A 16,647-nucleotide genomic window follows, 5' to 3' on the forward strand; every position below is an offset into this window, starting at 1 on the left:
AATTTTTCGAAGGTGTCGAGACCACTGTGGCAGTTACGTCATCAACTATAATCGAGCGCTCTTTATTGCCACCCGCGGTCGATCCGTTAGATACCGCGACTACAGAAGCAAACAAACCGTCGTGCTGAAACGCCAGTAGTAAATGCGGAATAAATAAGTGTTAGTTGTAAATTATGAGTAAAGACTGTCGGCTGCTGATCTACTGTAACCTTCTTCATTAACAGATCGTCAGAATACTGGATTGTTTAAATTGATGATTCGGTAAATGTTGGATCACCAGGGTTGAAAGATAACCTTGAACCCCAGATCACTTGTACGGAAAATATGACGAAGAATCAACGATTACAGTACTACCTTTGATCCATCAGCTTTTTGGGAGCCGCGAGCGTAGAAATATGAACAGATACCATCAAATTAAGACTCTGGGGGATGGGACGTATGGGTCGGTTACGTTGGCAAGAAGCAATGAAACTGGCGAAATGGTTGCAGTAAAAAAGTGAGAAACTACCGTGGTGTGGTTTAATTAAACTCTTTACTTGGTCATTTCTGGATAAGTGACCAATATTTTTTATCAAATCAGATCTTTTCCCTGCATGTACGAATTTCACTAGATTGGCATTGTGTTTTTGAAAAAAAAAAACTATAAATTCCGATCAGTCCGTGATAAATTTACCGTTTGCGATCTGTGTGATGATGATGGTTGTTATCAAGTTCTTACTTATTGTGATTTATGTCACCTGATTTTTGAAATCAACTTAACTAGATTTAGATTTAGCGTAGAATCTATAGCATCACAACATTTTTATTTCGTCTTCAAGTTTTGATTGTGCATTATTATTCCTGATGATTTCTATTTACAAATACTATCAAACAATATTCCATGTGAACAAAATTTCAGTATCCGTGACAAAAATATATTTGTATTTCTAAACTTGTTTAATCTCTTATTTTTTGTGGCCTCTAAAACACGAGCAAATATCACTGAATGCAGTGAACCAAATGTACAAATAATAATCTTGTTGCAATATAACAGACCCGTGAGCAGTATTTATAACAGCGGATAAATTCAATTATAACATAACCGAAGACCAATACAGCACTATAGTGAAATATTCTTTCTAGTGGGTGAGAATTTAGCTTCTTCGTTTTCTTTTTCAGTATTTTGTGCAATGATTGGGGCTAGGGTTGGGTTGTCTTGGGAGAACAGACCAAGAACAGTCCTACAGTAAACACTCGTTAGTCGGCAAAAGTACGTGTAAGCCAAATAGGTGTAAAAAATTCTGTTGTAGTTTTTCAATCATTGATCCAGGGTCCTAGAAATTGATAAGAGAAAGGCCAACTGATCACCAGTCACATAAAATTAATTTATGATTACACTATTGGTTTCAGGTGCACTTGTCTAATAGAAGATTCACTAACCCTAATAGTCAGGCATGGTAGACTCTTCTGAGTGACGACTCATTTAGGGACAAATGAGAATAACATTCATTTTAGTGACAGGCAATTCAAGTCCAGTTTGTTTCAGGTCAGGTTCATCTGAATGACAGATGCTGAAAACTGAATCTTGAATGACAAATATACCGAGCTCAGTTAGGTTTAAAATTCGTAAGAATGATAAATACAGATGATGAGATAATGGTCATTTCAATGAGAGATAGTTCAGGCTAGGGATAGGATTGGGGTCGGTTCTAATGAAAGTTTGATCAGGGTGAAAGTGAGATGGACACATTTTTTTAATTTATTTTTTATAAAAACAGTGAATAAAAGTGAATACTAGTGCAGGGCATCAGCATGACTTCTATCATGATTAACAAGGGTTGATGCCCATGAATATGAGCATTATTTAAGGGGTTAGATTGGTAGTTGTGTTAAAAGTGACATCGAAGTCACTTGACTGAAATAAAACGCTCCAATGTGTTGCTGTAATGCTTTGTCACTCAATTTATCACTTGAAAAACTGCATTTCAGTCACTCAAATTATATGTTTCCATGCCATCGATGAAAACGGTGATTTTGAATGTGTCCCTCAAAAATTAGAGCAGTACTTTCCTTGATGTCTCTTGGTAAAGAAATATTCAAATTCATCTTCATTAGTTAGTTTTACAATGTATTCTGCATAGCTGTTGAAAGAATTAATCATGATGCCTGATACATCTTAAGGCAAACTCTTAAAACGAATGGTAACTGGTTTACATGGAATAGAATCGGTGGGTGTAGTGATATTTGTTGTCGATTCAAATCAGTTGAATAGCTATGACGTTAAGTTGTTGGTATCTTTGCATCTCCTTGGTTCATAATAGAGGAATTTATCGTCATCTCCTAGATATAATAACAAAAAGAAAATATGTCTCTACGGTACAACTTCAATTGTATTCTGAATGTTCACTGTATATTATTATTTTATACTTTATTAGAGATTCATTAGCATTTTTACTGCAGTTGTGATGTTATTGTTGTTAATGGCACCCTGCTTAGTTATCTTTACTGGGCTTCAGGTAATCGGCGAAAGATATTTTTGTCAGTTTAGGGAATGACCGCAGAGGCGATATAACGTATTCAAGTGCTGGGATTGAGGATTGTGTTATTGGAAATCAATAGAGATTTTGTCTGTCACAATACTAGTATCAAATGAATGTGCAATTTTACATATGGAGGATTAGGGTAATAAATAGGGTATTGAATCATATCACATGAGCTCTGTATTAATGATTTAATTAATGTGACGTAGTTTCAGAAGTTGGCAGGAAAGTAGCTCTGAGTTCAGTGAAGGAGATTTAACATATGACATATGGTTGTCGAGAATTTAATGCTAGCATTTTGATAAGTACCCATTCCAATCAGCGTATCTTAATCGGATATTACACGCATTTTACAGGCTTGTCCACGGTTTGCGCAATTTCTGTAATGATGTATTGTAGATAATGTAATCAGATTGATATTGTTGAGATTTTTCAATATTCTATTGATGAGGAAGGGATGGATAAGTATGACGTCCTCGAGAAGGTGGGCGATGGAGCCTTCGGTTTAGTATATCTTGCCCGCAACAAAAGGACAGGAGAATTGGTGGCAGTGAAGACGTGAGTGGAAAGCTATTTAGAGAATGTGGACAGTTAACTTGTTTTTGAAGTCAATTTATGGAGGCAGATTATGAAAAGTTTTCAGACTGAAATTTTACGTCCTTTTTCGCTAAGAGTGAATATATCAACAAGAATCGATACTATTTTGCCACCATGGCAGCCTTGAAACATCGATTGGTCGCATCCCAGCATACGAATCATGTAGTACAAGCAACACGCGTCAGTGGAAATGACATATCACAGCATTATCACAAAATGAAATACCGGTATGCGTGGTTGATAAAATACTAAAATATCTTTCATGTGATGTACAACTGATGTTATATTATGTGTGATCGCATTAAGGAAACTTTCCACATCTTTCGTAGGGGCATCATAATTATTGATAATAATCGAATCACTCAGGCTACTCGATTTTGCTTTGTCCGACAAACTACAACACAAATGTTAAATGTAAATTATGGCTGGAGTCACTATCTATAAGAATTATCAATGTCCATTCATAGATATTCTGGTTAATGTATCTTAGGCCCCACTTAGCCCAAGTTATTAGTAATTATTAGGGCAAGTTTTTGTTGCAGTTAAATCCGTGAAAAGTTGCATTTATTTTTGAAAAAAAAGTTGCAGAAGTTGCATTTTTCCAGCTCAGCTCCTGAGATACCCGTAAAAGCGTTACTTCGGTGCTGATTTACGGTGCTTCAGTCGAACTTGGCCGTGTATTTCACCAAAATCCAAAATATTTCCATGAAAAATCGAGAAAGTTGCAAAATATTGCAAAAAGTTGCATGAAAAAAATGGACAAAAGTTGCACTATAAGATTCCTTCAAACAGCTTGAAACAGCATTCTACATATCTTGCGAGTATTTAGGAAGCTGCCGGAAGCTGTAAAAATAGTTGCAAAAACTTGCCCTAGTAATTATGTGTTACCGTACCCTTGTGAATTGCCAATTGCCCAATTATCCTGTTTCATTGGGGTAAAACTTCAACTTCAACATCAGATCAATCTGCGTTGAATCTAATGTCCCATGCCTTGGCCAGTTTGTTTCAATGAATAATTTTTTCATAATCAATTGGAGCACTTTGTAAACCTAAAAAACAGCAGGATCGTATAACTATCCCTCCTTCAAGAGCTGATTCAACCGTTCAAGTTGTGTAACTGGTGTTTAAACATATTACACGCTACGTGTGTGTTTGTCGAATTGAAAAAATATGTTCTTATAGTATAATACTGCGACTGGATAAATGAAAATGGATGTCAGATATAGGCTTACTGTGACCTGAAGAAATCTACGACTACTGTAGGTATTTAGCTTTCTGTCGATTCGATGAAGGAGAAGTAGAGATGATTAATTTTATTTAGCAGACTTTCGTTATGTCAAGATATGCCTTTACTCCCCCTCCCCATTCTGAACATGTTGTCGCGACACATGCATTGTCTTCAGAATGAAGCAAAAATTCTACGACTGGCAGGAATGCATAAATTTGCGGGAAATACGGTCGTTAAAAAAGCTGAACCACGTCAACATAATCAAGCTGAAGGAAGTTATCCGCGAACACGATCACCTCTACTTCATCTTTGAATATATGAAAGAGAATCTTTATCAACTTATGAAAGACAGGTATGTCTTACAATTGATGCAGGCATATAGATCCTCAATAATTGACTGTGATTTATGAGGTATTGTGGTTAACTGGCTCACGTATTTTAGCCCAGTGTTATCCTGATGCCTTTCATTAGGTGTGCCCGTGAAGATATCCAATGTTTACTTAAAACAGACAATGTACATTGACGCCATGATATATTGTCTCACTCCACTCCCAGTTTTATTTTTGTAATAAAACTTCATACTTGACTGAAATAGCAGATGTATTAGTGTTGTACGAATGTTCTTGAGAAGCTTTAGTCACCATCTCAACTCAAGCACTGCCCTTGTGTGTAAGAAGATATCGGTTGTGAATTAAATAGTACATACTTAACATGAATGTACGATTTTTAAGTCTGATTCACCTATGAATTTACTGGCACTTCAAAGTAGTGATTGCTTTGAAATTTTTACAGTTCACATTTTTGACCAATTTGTTTTGTCAAAAATCTGTCCGACCTGTCTGCTTCGATAGATTAGACTTGCACGTGTTTCCACCTTGAAATAGTGTAATATAACGGCCTTTCTGTGGTCATGTATGGTGATTTAGCTATGCATAGTGAAAATCAAATATACTAGATGGTCTGTTCAATTTTTCATGGCTATTTATTACGTAGTTGCGCTTATGAATATTTTACACCGCGCACGGTACCTTTATTTTGACGTTTCTAAAACACAAAGATACCCCCAAAGATCCACGCCTATTTTAAGTGCGAATTTACGATGTGTGTGTGCTTCTGGGAATTTCTAGACTGTGTCATACTAGGTACCACGGACCAAATTATTTGAATTTTATATATATTTACTTTGTGATTTGTCTCTATGGGCAATGTCATCCATCCGTGGGTACTTTGCAGAACTCGTCACGACGTTTATTTGGTCTTCACACAAGAATATATACGCTTAAGACTTGAGATATATATGGGTGGACATAAAAATATTCCTTTATACTTGGAACTATTGCGTGTCAATACAATACCAGTATGTAGGCCTACCTACTCAAGTTTAAATGCAATTTACAAATCAAGCTTCCATGTCAATGAAAAACAATACCAAGGGTAATCTTTGCAATTATTGAATAGCTTATTACTTCTGTCAGGGTCAAGCCCTAACAGATTATATATTGGAGTTAATTTCTCTATTGAATCAGTAACAAGTGGTTGATTTAAGTGTCGCAACTTATCTCGTTGAAAGCAATGAGTAAAATGTCGTTTCAATTGTATTATTATGCCAGGATTATGTTACTGTTTACTGGTTTGAATTGGAATTGTCATGTTTATGAATAGCAACAAGGATAAATATCACATATCTCTCGTACAAACACGTAATACAATGTTAGTTGTTCGCAACACAGGAATATGTACAAAAGGTAGCTCTATCGCCTTTTGTGTTGCGCTATTAAACTTCCATGGGTGTGCAATTGTAAAGATTATGATACTGTGTTATTAAATGGCTTATGGAGGTAAATACGACCATTTAAAGACAGGTAGTTTTGGTTGGTGGAAGAGATTTTTCTCTTCACGATAGATGTGTAAGAAGAATAGGCCTACATCAAGTTTTGATCAGGTTAAGAACCCATTTGCGTAATGCTTCTGAATATGGCAATATCTGAAAAATGAATAAAATAATAATTCATTGATGAATTGCCTTTACTTTAGTTTGAATAATGCATTCATATTGAAATGAACCAGAATATTTTCGACTGACTCTCGTCAAGAGTAATCGTCAGCAACTAATAGAGAATTCAAAATAGCATTGTATAGTAACAATCCTATAACCAAATATGATATCACATGCATGAAAAAATTTGATCAGGCTAATCACATCGAACAGATGGTTTCAGTTTTGACGTTTGCGAAATTGCATATTTACCGTTTTACAAAAAACTTGTAGCTGATTCTGAATAACGAACTTTTTCAAACTTTTGAAAGCGGGCGGACCAAAATCAGGTACTTTTCCTGTCTGTGCTGCAAATCTGTGTAGACTGACATTACAATTCAGAAATCTTCGCGTTCGCAGGTCGAAGAACTTTCCGGAGACCACGATTCGCAATATCATGTTTCAAGTACTGCAAGGCCTGGCGTTTATGCACAAGCACGGTTACTTTCATCGCGACATGAAGCCCGAGAATCTACTATGCATGGGACAGGATTTGGTGAAAATCGCGGATTTCGGGCTGGCGCGGGAGATTCGGTCCCAGCCGCCGTATACGGAATACGTATCGACTAGATGGTGAGACGATCGTGGCTTGCGGCTGTACATTAGGGCTCTTCAACAATGACTTTTTTCTCAAATCGTACTGGCTACTTCATAAAATCGTTAGGTTACCTAATTTAAGCCTACACACCAAATTTGGTTCAATTCCAACCAGTAGCCGCATTGCTACAGGAGAAGAAAGTTTCTATTTATTATATAAAAATAAAATAAAAATAAATAGCAAAAAATTTGAAAATTTTCTGTTCACCCCATGAAAGTGTTCGGTTGTGTATAGAAACGATGTTCACCAAATTTGGTGCAATTCCAACCATCGGAAGCGGAGTTATGGCCGTCGAAAAATTTGGATTATGAATAAAATAGTATTTACGTGACCAATTCTTTATTTATTTATTATAGTGGTGCCCACCGTAAATACTATTTTATTCAAATCCAAATTTTTTAACGGCAATAACTCCGCTTCCACTGGTTGGAATTGAACCAAATTTGGTGAACATCGTTTCTATACACAACCGAACACTTTCATGGAGTGAACAGAAAATTCTCAAATTTTTTGCTATTTATTTTTATATAATAAATAGAAACTTTCTTCTCCTGTAGCAATGCGGCTACTGGTTGGAATTGAACCAAATTTGGTGTGTAGGCTTGAATTAGGTAACCTAACAATTTTATCAAGTAGGCAGTACGATTTGAGAAAAAAAGTCATTTTTGAAGAGCCCTACTGTACATATGTTATCCAGGACCAACCATCAACCAATACCAATGTATCCAATAACTAGAACCTCCACCGTTGACCACAATATTATATATTCAGAAAATTTTCGAAGGATATGGGATCTAGCTTACTTCAGATCATTTATTTGAACAGTTTTACGGTCATTGCTATTCTTGGACACGAAATAAACTAGACAGAAATGTATGAGTATTCTTTATTCAGCAGTCGCAGATTATACATCTCTGGCTTCCTACTACGATGTTGCTATGTCACGAAAGCCGATATTTCTATCCCTGTGTGATGTCGGCTCGATGTTATCTAATGTTATAATGCTCTTTCAGGTATCGGGCACCGGAAGTGCTTCTTCGATCCACGAATTACAGCTCGCCGATCGATATTTGGGCTCTCGGCTGTATCATGGCGGAACTGTACACGTTAAAACCGCTTTTTCCGGGCTCTTCGGAATTGGACGAAATTTTTAAACTGTGTCAGATTCTGGGATCGGCGTCAAAGGTTTATTACTCTTACTGCTATCTAACACGATGTTTTGTTTAATCGAAAGCATACGGCTGTCTTAGGGATTGAGTTATTGACAGCACTTGATAGACTGCTAATTTAGCATCCCTTCTACACTAACACTGTATCCAAGACTGCCAGAGATGGCCTGACTCAAGTGGTTATTACTTCCGCTGCTACTGAACAGAACAGTTTAACCTTTTTTTGACAAAACTAGGCCTCGAATTCGAATACTTGCTTTTTTACTTGCTCAGATATCTCTGCTCCTTCTTGCGCTCGAGTAGAAATTTACGAGGTAGTTCTACTTCTGTTTGAGCGCAGACGAAAACTACTTTGCCGCCTTCGGTATTGAGGCAAACTCCTGTAATCTCTGTTGTTCCTCTTCTTGCGTTGTCGATTTCATAATTGCGGGCCTTGAATAGTTTACGATTGATTCGTGACCTTTTGGTAGCGATTCACATTTCTCAACTGCGGCCCCCTGACTGTTTATGTTCGTTCTCTTTATTGGTATTTTTATAAATTCAAAACATCACAACATAGCCATGACGAAAACGTACGAAAATTGTCGAAAGGATTACCGCTGAGTTTAACGCGCGAATTTGTCATTAGAATTGTGATAACTGGTATTGTTATGAAGCCGGTACATCAATCAGACTTCGACAGCTAGAGAATTTTTAGCATTTCCAAATTGGATTAGAATTAGAATTATAGCTACCGGTACACGCTTCTTTCCAAATTAGACTAGAATTAGAATTATAGCTAGTACATATTTTTTCCAAATTAGATTAAAAATGGAACGACAGCGACAGTTTTTTTTTCAAATTCGATTAGAATTAGAATTACTGACTTTGCGAGAACTTCGAATCAGTTAATATCAAATTAGGGTCGATTCTCGTAAGCTTGACTTATTTTGCACTATGCTGTTCCCCTGTAGCATTTACAGGAATACCAGATAACCGATTTGAACTAAAATGAGAACAGAGAAACACTTCGCAAATTAGATTATCGGTATTTCGGTCTAATTCGGTAATTCGGCCATTAGGGTCTAATTATAAAATATGGAGTTATCTATTTGTCCTAGTCTGGCATCTGGTGGATTCTGCCTGTGGAATTCGTCAACAGCACTTGGTATATATATATGAATGTATTTGAGTTAGGGGTTATGTTAGGGTTAGGGGCCGGCAAGTGCCGAATATCCGTTCAAGTACACGCCGCTAAGTATTGTTGAACTTCAGACCGACTGGCCCGAAGGCCACCGCCTGGCGACCACCATGAATTTCCGCTGGCCCCAGTGCTCCGCCCGACCGCTGAAAACCATCATCCCCACCGCCAGCCCCGAAGCTTTAGACCTGATGCAGGACATGCTGCAGTGGAACCCGAAAAAGCGTCCCACGGCCGCCCAGGCGTTGCGGCACCCGTATTTTTCCGTCGGTCAGCATCTAGGCGCTCAGCTCACGCACAAAGAAGCGATGGTGAAGCTGTACGAGGAAAAGAGATTCGGCAACTTGCCGGCGCCCGACATGTACTCGCACTCGAAAGGTGTTAACGCAAAGGAGTCGGACGCTAGTTCGATACCGTCCAAGCGCTCGCACGGTCAGGATAATTTGGCTTCGAAGAAAGTTCCGAGACAATGGGATGATACATTTTCGAAAAAACCAGCCCCAAAGTCGCAGGCCCCGTTCAAAGGCGGACTATCGTCGTACTCTACGTTGGAACAGCCAGACAGTTCGATTTTCGGGGCGTCGTCCGGCGCAAAATCTAACGACAGTTTGAGCAATTTAGCTCACGATCTCGGCATCGATTTGGATCCAGCCGTAGAAGTGAAAAACCCAGACGGGCGCCAAAGTAAAAACTCTGAGACGGACTCGAAATCGAAAAGGAACAGAGTGCTCGAGTCAAGACTACCCCCCGGCGATTCGTTAGACGATTTGCTGTCTTCTGAAATTTTTCCGTTACACGCGTCGGGTGCTAGGCAGAGCGCTTTTTATCAGAAAAAGGTGGAAAAGCGGGGCTACGCGCCTAAGGCTGAGAAACAAGGTTACGCCTACACCCCTTCGAGGGGCAGTCCGCAAAACAGCGCCAAATCGCGAGCCGGTCAGTTTCAGAATTCTGAGACTAAGCGCCAGCCCGCGTCTATTTTTAAGACTGCCGGCGAAGGGGTGGTCGATGACGATTTTTTGTTTGACGATATCGATACTTTATCGAAACCAGCCCGTGGCAGCGGTAGAATGCGTGGGCTGTCGCAAAAAAGAGACATATTCGCCGACACTAATAACAACAATAATAAAAGCATTCTGAATCTGTCCGGGTATAATAAAGGCGGCAGAATGCGACCGTCCAAGCAGCTCGGGTATTCGAAAGGGCTGGACGTGGGCCGGCGGCCTTTGGGGCAGATCAACCCGTCTGAGACCAAGTCCAAGCCTTTCGTTTCGGAAACGAAGTATCAGAATCGTAACGAATTCAACTCGAAGAACGCGCGGGCTTTGCCGAGCATACATTCCAAGATTATCGAAAGGTACGCGGCTTCGCTTCTGTGTTCTAGTAACGTCGTCCATCCGCGTAATCCATATCATAACAGACTCTTGGAGGCAGGGTTGTAATGACTCGAGTCACGATTTTCTGATGACTCGACTTGGCTCGGGTCATTTTCTCAAAATACGGAAATGACGCGACTCAACTCAATCTATTTGGACTCGAGTCATTGCGCTAGACTCGGACCAAGTCATATGACTCGAGTCTCAGACAGCCAAGACCGACATTTCATTGTAATTTCGAAGAATAGTAAAGTAATTCACCTATTGGTAGGCCTACTGGTACTTGAAAATGCGAACAGAAACTGTAGGAAGTGAGGAAAATTAGTATATTTAAAATGTGAACCATTCGACATCACCAAACAGTTATAAAACGTGATTTCAACAAAACTTTAACTAGAAACTGAGCAGTCAATGAAATGACTCGGACTCGAGTCATAATACCATGACTCGAACTTCTGCTCACTGACTCGGCGATGATTTAAAAACAGCTCGACTTGACTCGAGTCAAAACCTTGAAAGTGAGATTGACTCGTGACTCGGTTACAACCCTGCTTTGGAGGTACAGAAGTTCAATATGCAATTTAACACTATATTCATATTGAAATAAACCTAAATTCTTTCGGCTTACACTCGTCAGGATTAATCGTCAGCGACTAGTAGAGATTACAATAGAACTTTATATATCAACAGTCGTATCTTGAAATATGATATGACTGGCAGAAAATATTCGGGTTTACTTCAGCATGAATATGTCATACAATTGTGTAACTGATATCAATTTAAAACGCCGTACTTGTACCGCTACGATGAGAGATAGCAAGATATCCAAATGACTCGGCGATTGACAGGTAGTGGTATAAAGTATGTTACAAAATAGTCCAGAGGTGTTCGGTATAGTGACTTTGTGGTGAAATAATTCGTGCGATGAGACTTCCAAAGTAGTTGCTTCAAGGCTATAGGCCTATACCGTATCTTTTAATGGGGGACAAGGTAAATTATCCTAAGGATATCGAGTGTTTACACGGTCAGGCTCTTGCTTGTAATGTACACAAACGCGCTCTTGGAGATATGTACTCCCTCGTATTGTAAACTCTAATAGTGCCTTCTGCTTAGGACTTGAGTTCAAGTAGTTTCAAATTTATGTACCTCCAACAGTGATCTGACCTTATTCGTGACAGACTAGTCGTGTTAGTGTGGTTCCATTTCTAGTTTGCAGTTAGCATCGCTGCAGACTTGTGCCTTAATAGAAGAAATGATGTGCCCGTCGGGTTTTGAGTCATTTTTTTTACTGACAGTACAAACAAACTGCCGGTGCCAATGGAATCAAAGGCGAGGCGACGTTGGCGACCGGCCGGTCGCGACCCCTTAGATACCATCGACGACATCACGGGGAGGAACCCGTCGCACAATCTCTTTGGGAGAATTTCGCCGCCGAAGAACGACGGCAAGGCGCTGTTTGGCAGTCCGGATTCGAAGCAAAACGGCCAGACCAACATACCCAGCGCGAGGAAGTCGGCGAAGGAACATTATTTAAATCAAGCTCGATATTATCCCGGTAATGAAGCGATCTGTTGTGTGCATTACCCGATGAGTAGGGCGATTTTTTAACTAAAAAACTGAAGATTTTGACCTAAAAAATCGAAATTTTGACTTTTCTTGATATTGAAAAAAAAAAATTGACAAAATTTTGCACTCATGTGTGGAAATTGAGTGTTTTCGCACATATCGTTAGAATTGAACAATTGACAAAATCTTGACTTTTTCGTAGGGCGATTTTTTTTCAAAATGAATGTTGCTTAAAAGTATTATTCTAGCCTGTATTGCCAATCCGTTTTAAACTGGTAGTAGTTTTAGTTTGGCAGAAATAGATGTTTTGAGGTGAAACTTGTCATGTCGCTTGAAGTTTGAATGGTCTGTGCACACGAGCATGCGATGCTCGAGAATATGTATTAATGTAAGGTTAGGGTTCAGTTCTAGGATAAATATTAGGGTTGAGGTTTGAGCTAGAGTAAGGGTTAATTTTAGGGTTACAGTTTTCAAGGTTAAAAAGTCACATTATCAAGTGTTGCATGCTTAAGTCTCACATGCTCGTTGCTCAACTGTCGTTGATCATTGTGTCGCATACTGAAGTGTAGCAGAACTAGACCAATATCACGAGTTTTTCACCAATTCCCGTTTCCAAGTTTGCAAAAAGTTGTTGATTTTGAAATAAGTACTAGAAAATTCGGCAGTGACGTGTATACTGTATATGTATATCTGAGTCCGTGTCTAATTTCTGCATCACGGCAATCAGTGTTATGTGACAACCGACTAGTGTGAATTGTTGTGTGATGCAAACGGCTGAAATGTTGATTTTGATGCCGATTGACGATGATGGTGTCTGCATTCTTGTTTCTCTTCAAATACAGCCCAGATGTCTTCAAAATATAATCTGTGCAAATGTAATATCACCATGTTTTCTTCACTTTCAGGTGCAAAAGTGAATCCATTACCGTCCAATCATGGTCAGCCGCCTTGGGGTGGCGGATCTTCATACAAACCCATAGGTATGTTGCTCTCGTACTCTATTAGGCTTTGATTGGTTTTTGATTATGTCAATTTCGGTAATGTATTGAAAAATGGAATGCCAAAAAATGATTATAGCTTTCAATACAATATCCATTGTAAAATAATATTTATTGAACTCGAAGACTTTTCGGGTGCCTCTTTTCAAGAGTTAACGGCACAAAATTTGGATTTGAGTAAAATAGTATTTACGGTGAGCACAACTATAATAAATAAACAAAGAATCGGTCACCGTAAATACTATTTTATTCAAATCCAAATTTTTCGACGGCAATAACTCCGCTTCCACTGGTTGGAATAGAACCAAATTTCGTGAGCATCGTTTCTATAGACAGCCTAACACTTTCATGGGGTGAACAGAAAATTTTCAAATTTTTTGTTATTTATTTTTATGTAATAAATAGAAACTTTCTTTTCCTGTAGCAAAGCGGTTACTGGCTGGAATTGAACCAAATTTTGTGTGTAGGCTTAAATTAGGTAACCTAACAATTTTATCAAGTAGCCAGTACGATTTGAGAAAAAAAGTCATTTTTGAAGAGCCCTAGCCCAAATAATTAAACAGTGATCCAAATTAGGAACACTGTGATTAGCAATACAGTATCCAAGCGAAAACAACATAAAAGATAGGACGGGCCATTGAACTTTACTTGTTCATTCGATTTTGAAACCGTTGCGGGTAATTGTACCGACACCCACTGAATAATTTGTTACGTTTTCCAACTTACAGAGACAGAACTTCAATAGGCCTATACTACTGCAAAATAAACCTCAATATTTCCGGCAGGGGTAATCGTCAGCAACTAGTAGATATTTCAAAAGAACTTTTTCTATCTACAGTCCTATCACGAGATATGACAAATTCGAATAATTGAGACATCCAAACTGTTAATATATGAGGTTCTTCTGAAATCTCTACTATGATTAGTGTCGTCCGAAAATATGCTGGTTCCTTTCATTATGAAAATATAATATTCAATTGTTTTCTGACTTTTGCCCACAGGCGACTCGTACGCCACTAGGAAGAACTACATTCCATCCTTTGCCTCGAAGAAAGAAGTAGGCTCTGCTGGACAGCGCGTTCAACTGCCGGGACCTTCTCAAGGAAGTGCGTTTATCAAGTGATTTGACATTTGATGGTGAGGTTTCTATAACGCCTTTCGCTCTTTGTAGATTACGGCAACTGGAAAGGCAGACAGGCTCACGCTCACCTGCCGGGAACTACGTTTCAAGCGGCGGCGAAAAACAGCGCAACGTTACGACCTCAGCCCGTCCACGACAGACTGGGAAGAACGGATTGGACAGCGAAGTAAGTCGAACGAGTTTGTTCTGTGTGACTAAACTAGGATCGAGAAGTGGTCAGTAGCAAAGCACGTCTACTTTTTCGGAGTAGCTTACTGAAGCAGGTATTCAATCAAGTGGTTATGTTTTGACCGCTTATCTGTTATCAGTAGGGCGATTCTTTTATTGCAAAAAAGTCAAAATTTTGTCAAATTTGTAGCGTTAGGTCAAAAAATTGTCAAAATTGTTTACAAAGTAAACATTTTTTGCAAACTCCATTTCATTGGTACCGTAGAGGTTGCATTATTGGTGAAGTTATCACTTGAAATTTTATACCTTGTAGACTACTTTGTAGCCTTACGGTTGTAGATCTCTACTCGTCGTGAATCGTAAACCATCGAATGAAACAAATAAGTTGACATGGCGTGATGATCATCACGACTAAAAAACAAGTGAAACTTTTAGTAGGTCAGCAGTTTTTATAAGCTGGCGCTGATATATCTCAAATCTGAAACTGAAGCTTAACTGCGTGACGGACATTAGTTCTTATAGCACAGTATGGGTGGATCGCTAGATGTTCACAAATATCAGATTTTGGTTGCGGTCTAAAAAGTTCTAAGTAGACAACATTGTCGGTATAAAGCAACAGGTTTGTTACTTGCACTCGAATAGTATACACTGAAATTCAATGCTGCCGGCATACAATTGCTGCTGTTGAACGTCTTTTCTCTATTTTTGGCAAGCTACTTCATAAGGACCGACAGTTTCAAGCATAAATCTACTGCACTTGCTCATTCTTTTCTCATTGTGAGTGTGCCTTTGTGTAAAGTGTGTGCGCTGTTAGCTCAAAAGCGGAGCGGAGCGCGTGCGACTGATTGAGTGCTTGTGGATTAATTTGGATAGTGCTGGTTGTTGGTCGTGAATATTGGTGGGCAGACGTTGTGTGAGCCTTGGAAAGAGTGGTCGGTTTTGTTGTTGCGTTTTTATGTTATAACCTTTCTGATATGCTTTGCATGGTGATTTCATTCTGATGTATATCCCATGTTGTGGATCATTGAGATGATTCAATGACTCTTACTGGTATTCTATTATTCTTTTCAATGTTCCATTTTCTCTTTCAGATACGGAGGACCCCGATAATATTTTCAAGATTTGTACCATTCTTCAAGAAGAATTTTCTATGAAATATTCGTTTCTATGCTCGGTTATTTTGTCCGCTTTTATGTGTGGTGTCAATTGAAAATTTGTCCGTCGCCTTTATTCTCGATTTCAGTCGTACCGGCGCGGCGAAAATATGTTTGTGGTTGCGCAAATGGAGATCTCGTCCACGTTTCTGTATCTTGAAAGTTTCTGTTGCAGTTTAGATTTTATTTGTCGATACCTTCTCACCAGACTGCACTTCCCGTTTATTCTAATAAACCGTTATTCGCAGTAATTTATGTAGAATATGATTTAGGACGTGATGTTATTGAAATGTTAGATGACGCGGTTTGACTTATTGTTTTACTGTTATCAAATGACTCGAAATTTTAATTTTATTTGATTGGACTAGGTCGCACTGAAATTCAGTAGCATAGACCGGTGATGGCAATGTATATGACCTGTGAAGATGGACTTGGACATGATGCTTATTTCAAATGATCTCGCGAGCTACTAGTACTAATTAATAGTTATGTTTGTTATTGGTGCTGGATAGCGTTCCAACAGGGAGGAGATAAATGACACTTTCGGTACTCGTCATGTTTCAAAATTTCTGCGTCCCACTGTGAATTCGTTTGGAGACGAATATTGTCAAACTGATCCGGGTCTGGACTGCCATTGTGCGGTAACTGGACTGTACACACTTTAATGTCGATTTCATGTACTTACGGAATATGTGCCGTCGAAGGATGATTTGGGAGTAGAATGAAATGTTTTGAAGTTGTCTGTTTTTGCTGACGTTACTGATCGAGTCCAAATATATATTTTATAAATGTGAAAATGAGTGGATTCGTGTTGTTCATAACTAGCGATTGTGGTGTGGGCGCTAGCGATGCACGAACAGATTGTAAGGCATAGCCGGACTTTGTTTCATATGAGACTTCAGGACTGTATTCTCAATAGTT

At 38.8% G+C, this 16,647-nt stretch overlaps 3 protein-coding genes across 4 annotated transcripts in view; all 3 read left to right on the forward strand.

The window, feature by feature from the left end:
• LOC145448361 (uncharacterized) overlaps positions 1–16,647 on the forward strand; it is a 230,016-nt gene that overhangs the window by 185,400 nt on the left and 27,969 nt on the right. The gene's annotated exons all lie outside the window — the stretch shown is intronic.
• The window catches only part of LOC145448356 (transmembrane protein 214-A-like), a 245,912-nt gene that overhangs the window by 185,399 nt on the left and 43,866 nt on the right, over positions 1–16,647 (forward strand). The window lies entirely within an intron of this gene.
• LOC145447872 (uncharacterized) lies at positions 102–16,523 on the forward strand. 2 transcript variants are annotated; one of them, XM_080326137.1, is made up of 11 exons: positions 102–159; positions 225–496; positions 4,520–4,696; positions 6,740–6,952; positions 7,991–8,162; positions 9,401–10,680; positions 11,995–12,254; positions 13,171–13,245; positions 14,265–14,369; positions 14,435–14,570; positions 15,664–16,523. In XM_080326137.1, the coding sequence occupies exons 2-11, from the start codon at positions 396–398 to the stop codon at positions 15,680–15,682; spliced, it is 2,538 nt and encodes an 845-aa protein (XP_080182263.1). In that variant the 5' UTR covers positions 102–159; positions 225–395; the 3' UTR covers positions 15,683–16,523. The 2 variants fall into 2 exon arrangements, with proteins under 2 accessions (XP_080182263.1, XP_080182264.1); XM_080326138.1 differs by lacking the exons at positions 102–159; positions 225–496 and adding an exon at positions 526–3,077.

Source organism: Botryllus schlosseri, chromosome 10, assembly GCF_051294905.1.
Source record: "Botryllus schlosseri isolate E-star chromosome 10, Bs_hap1, whole genome shotgun sequence".
Lineage (NCBI taxonomy): Eukaryota > Metazoa > Chordata > Ascidiacea > Stolidobranchia > Styelidae > Botryllus > Botryllus schlosseri.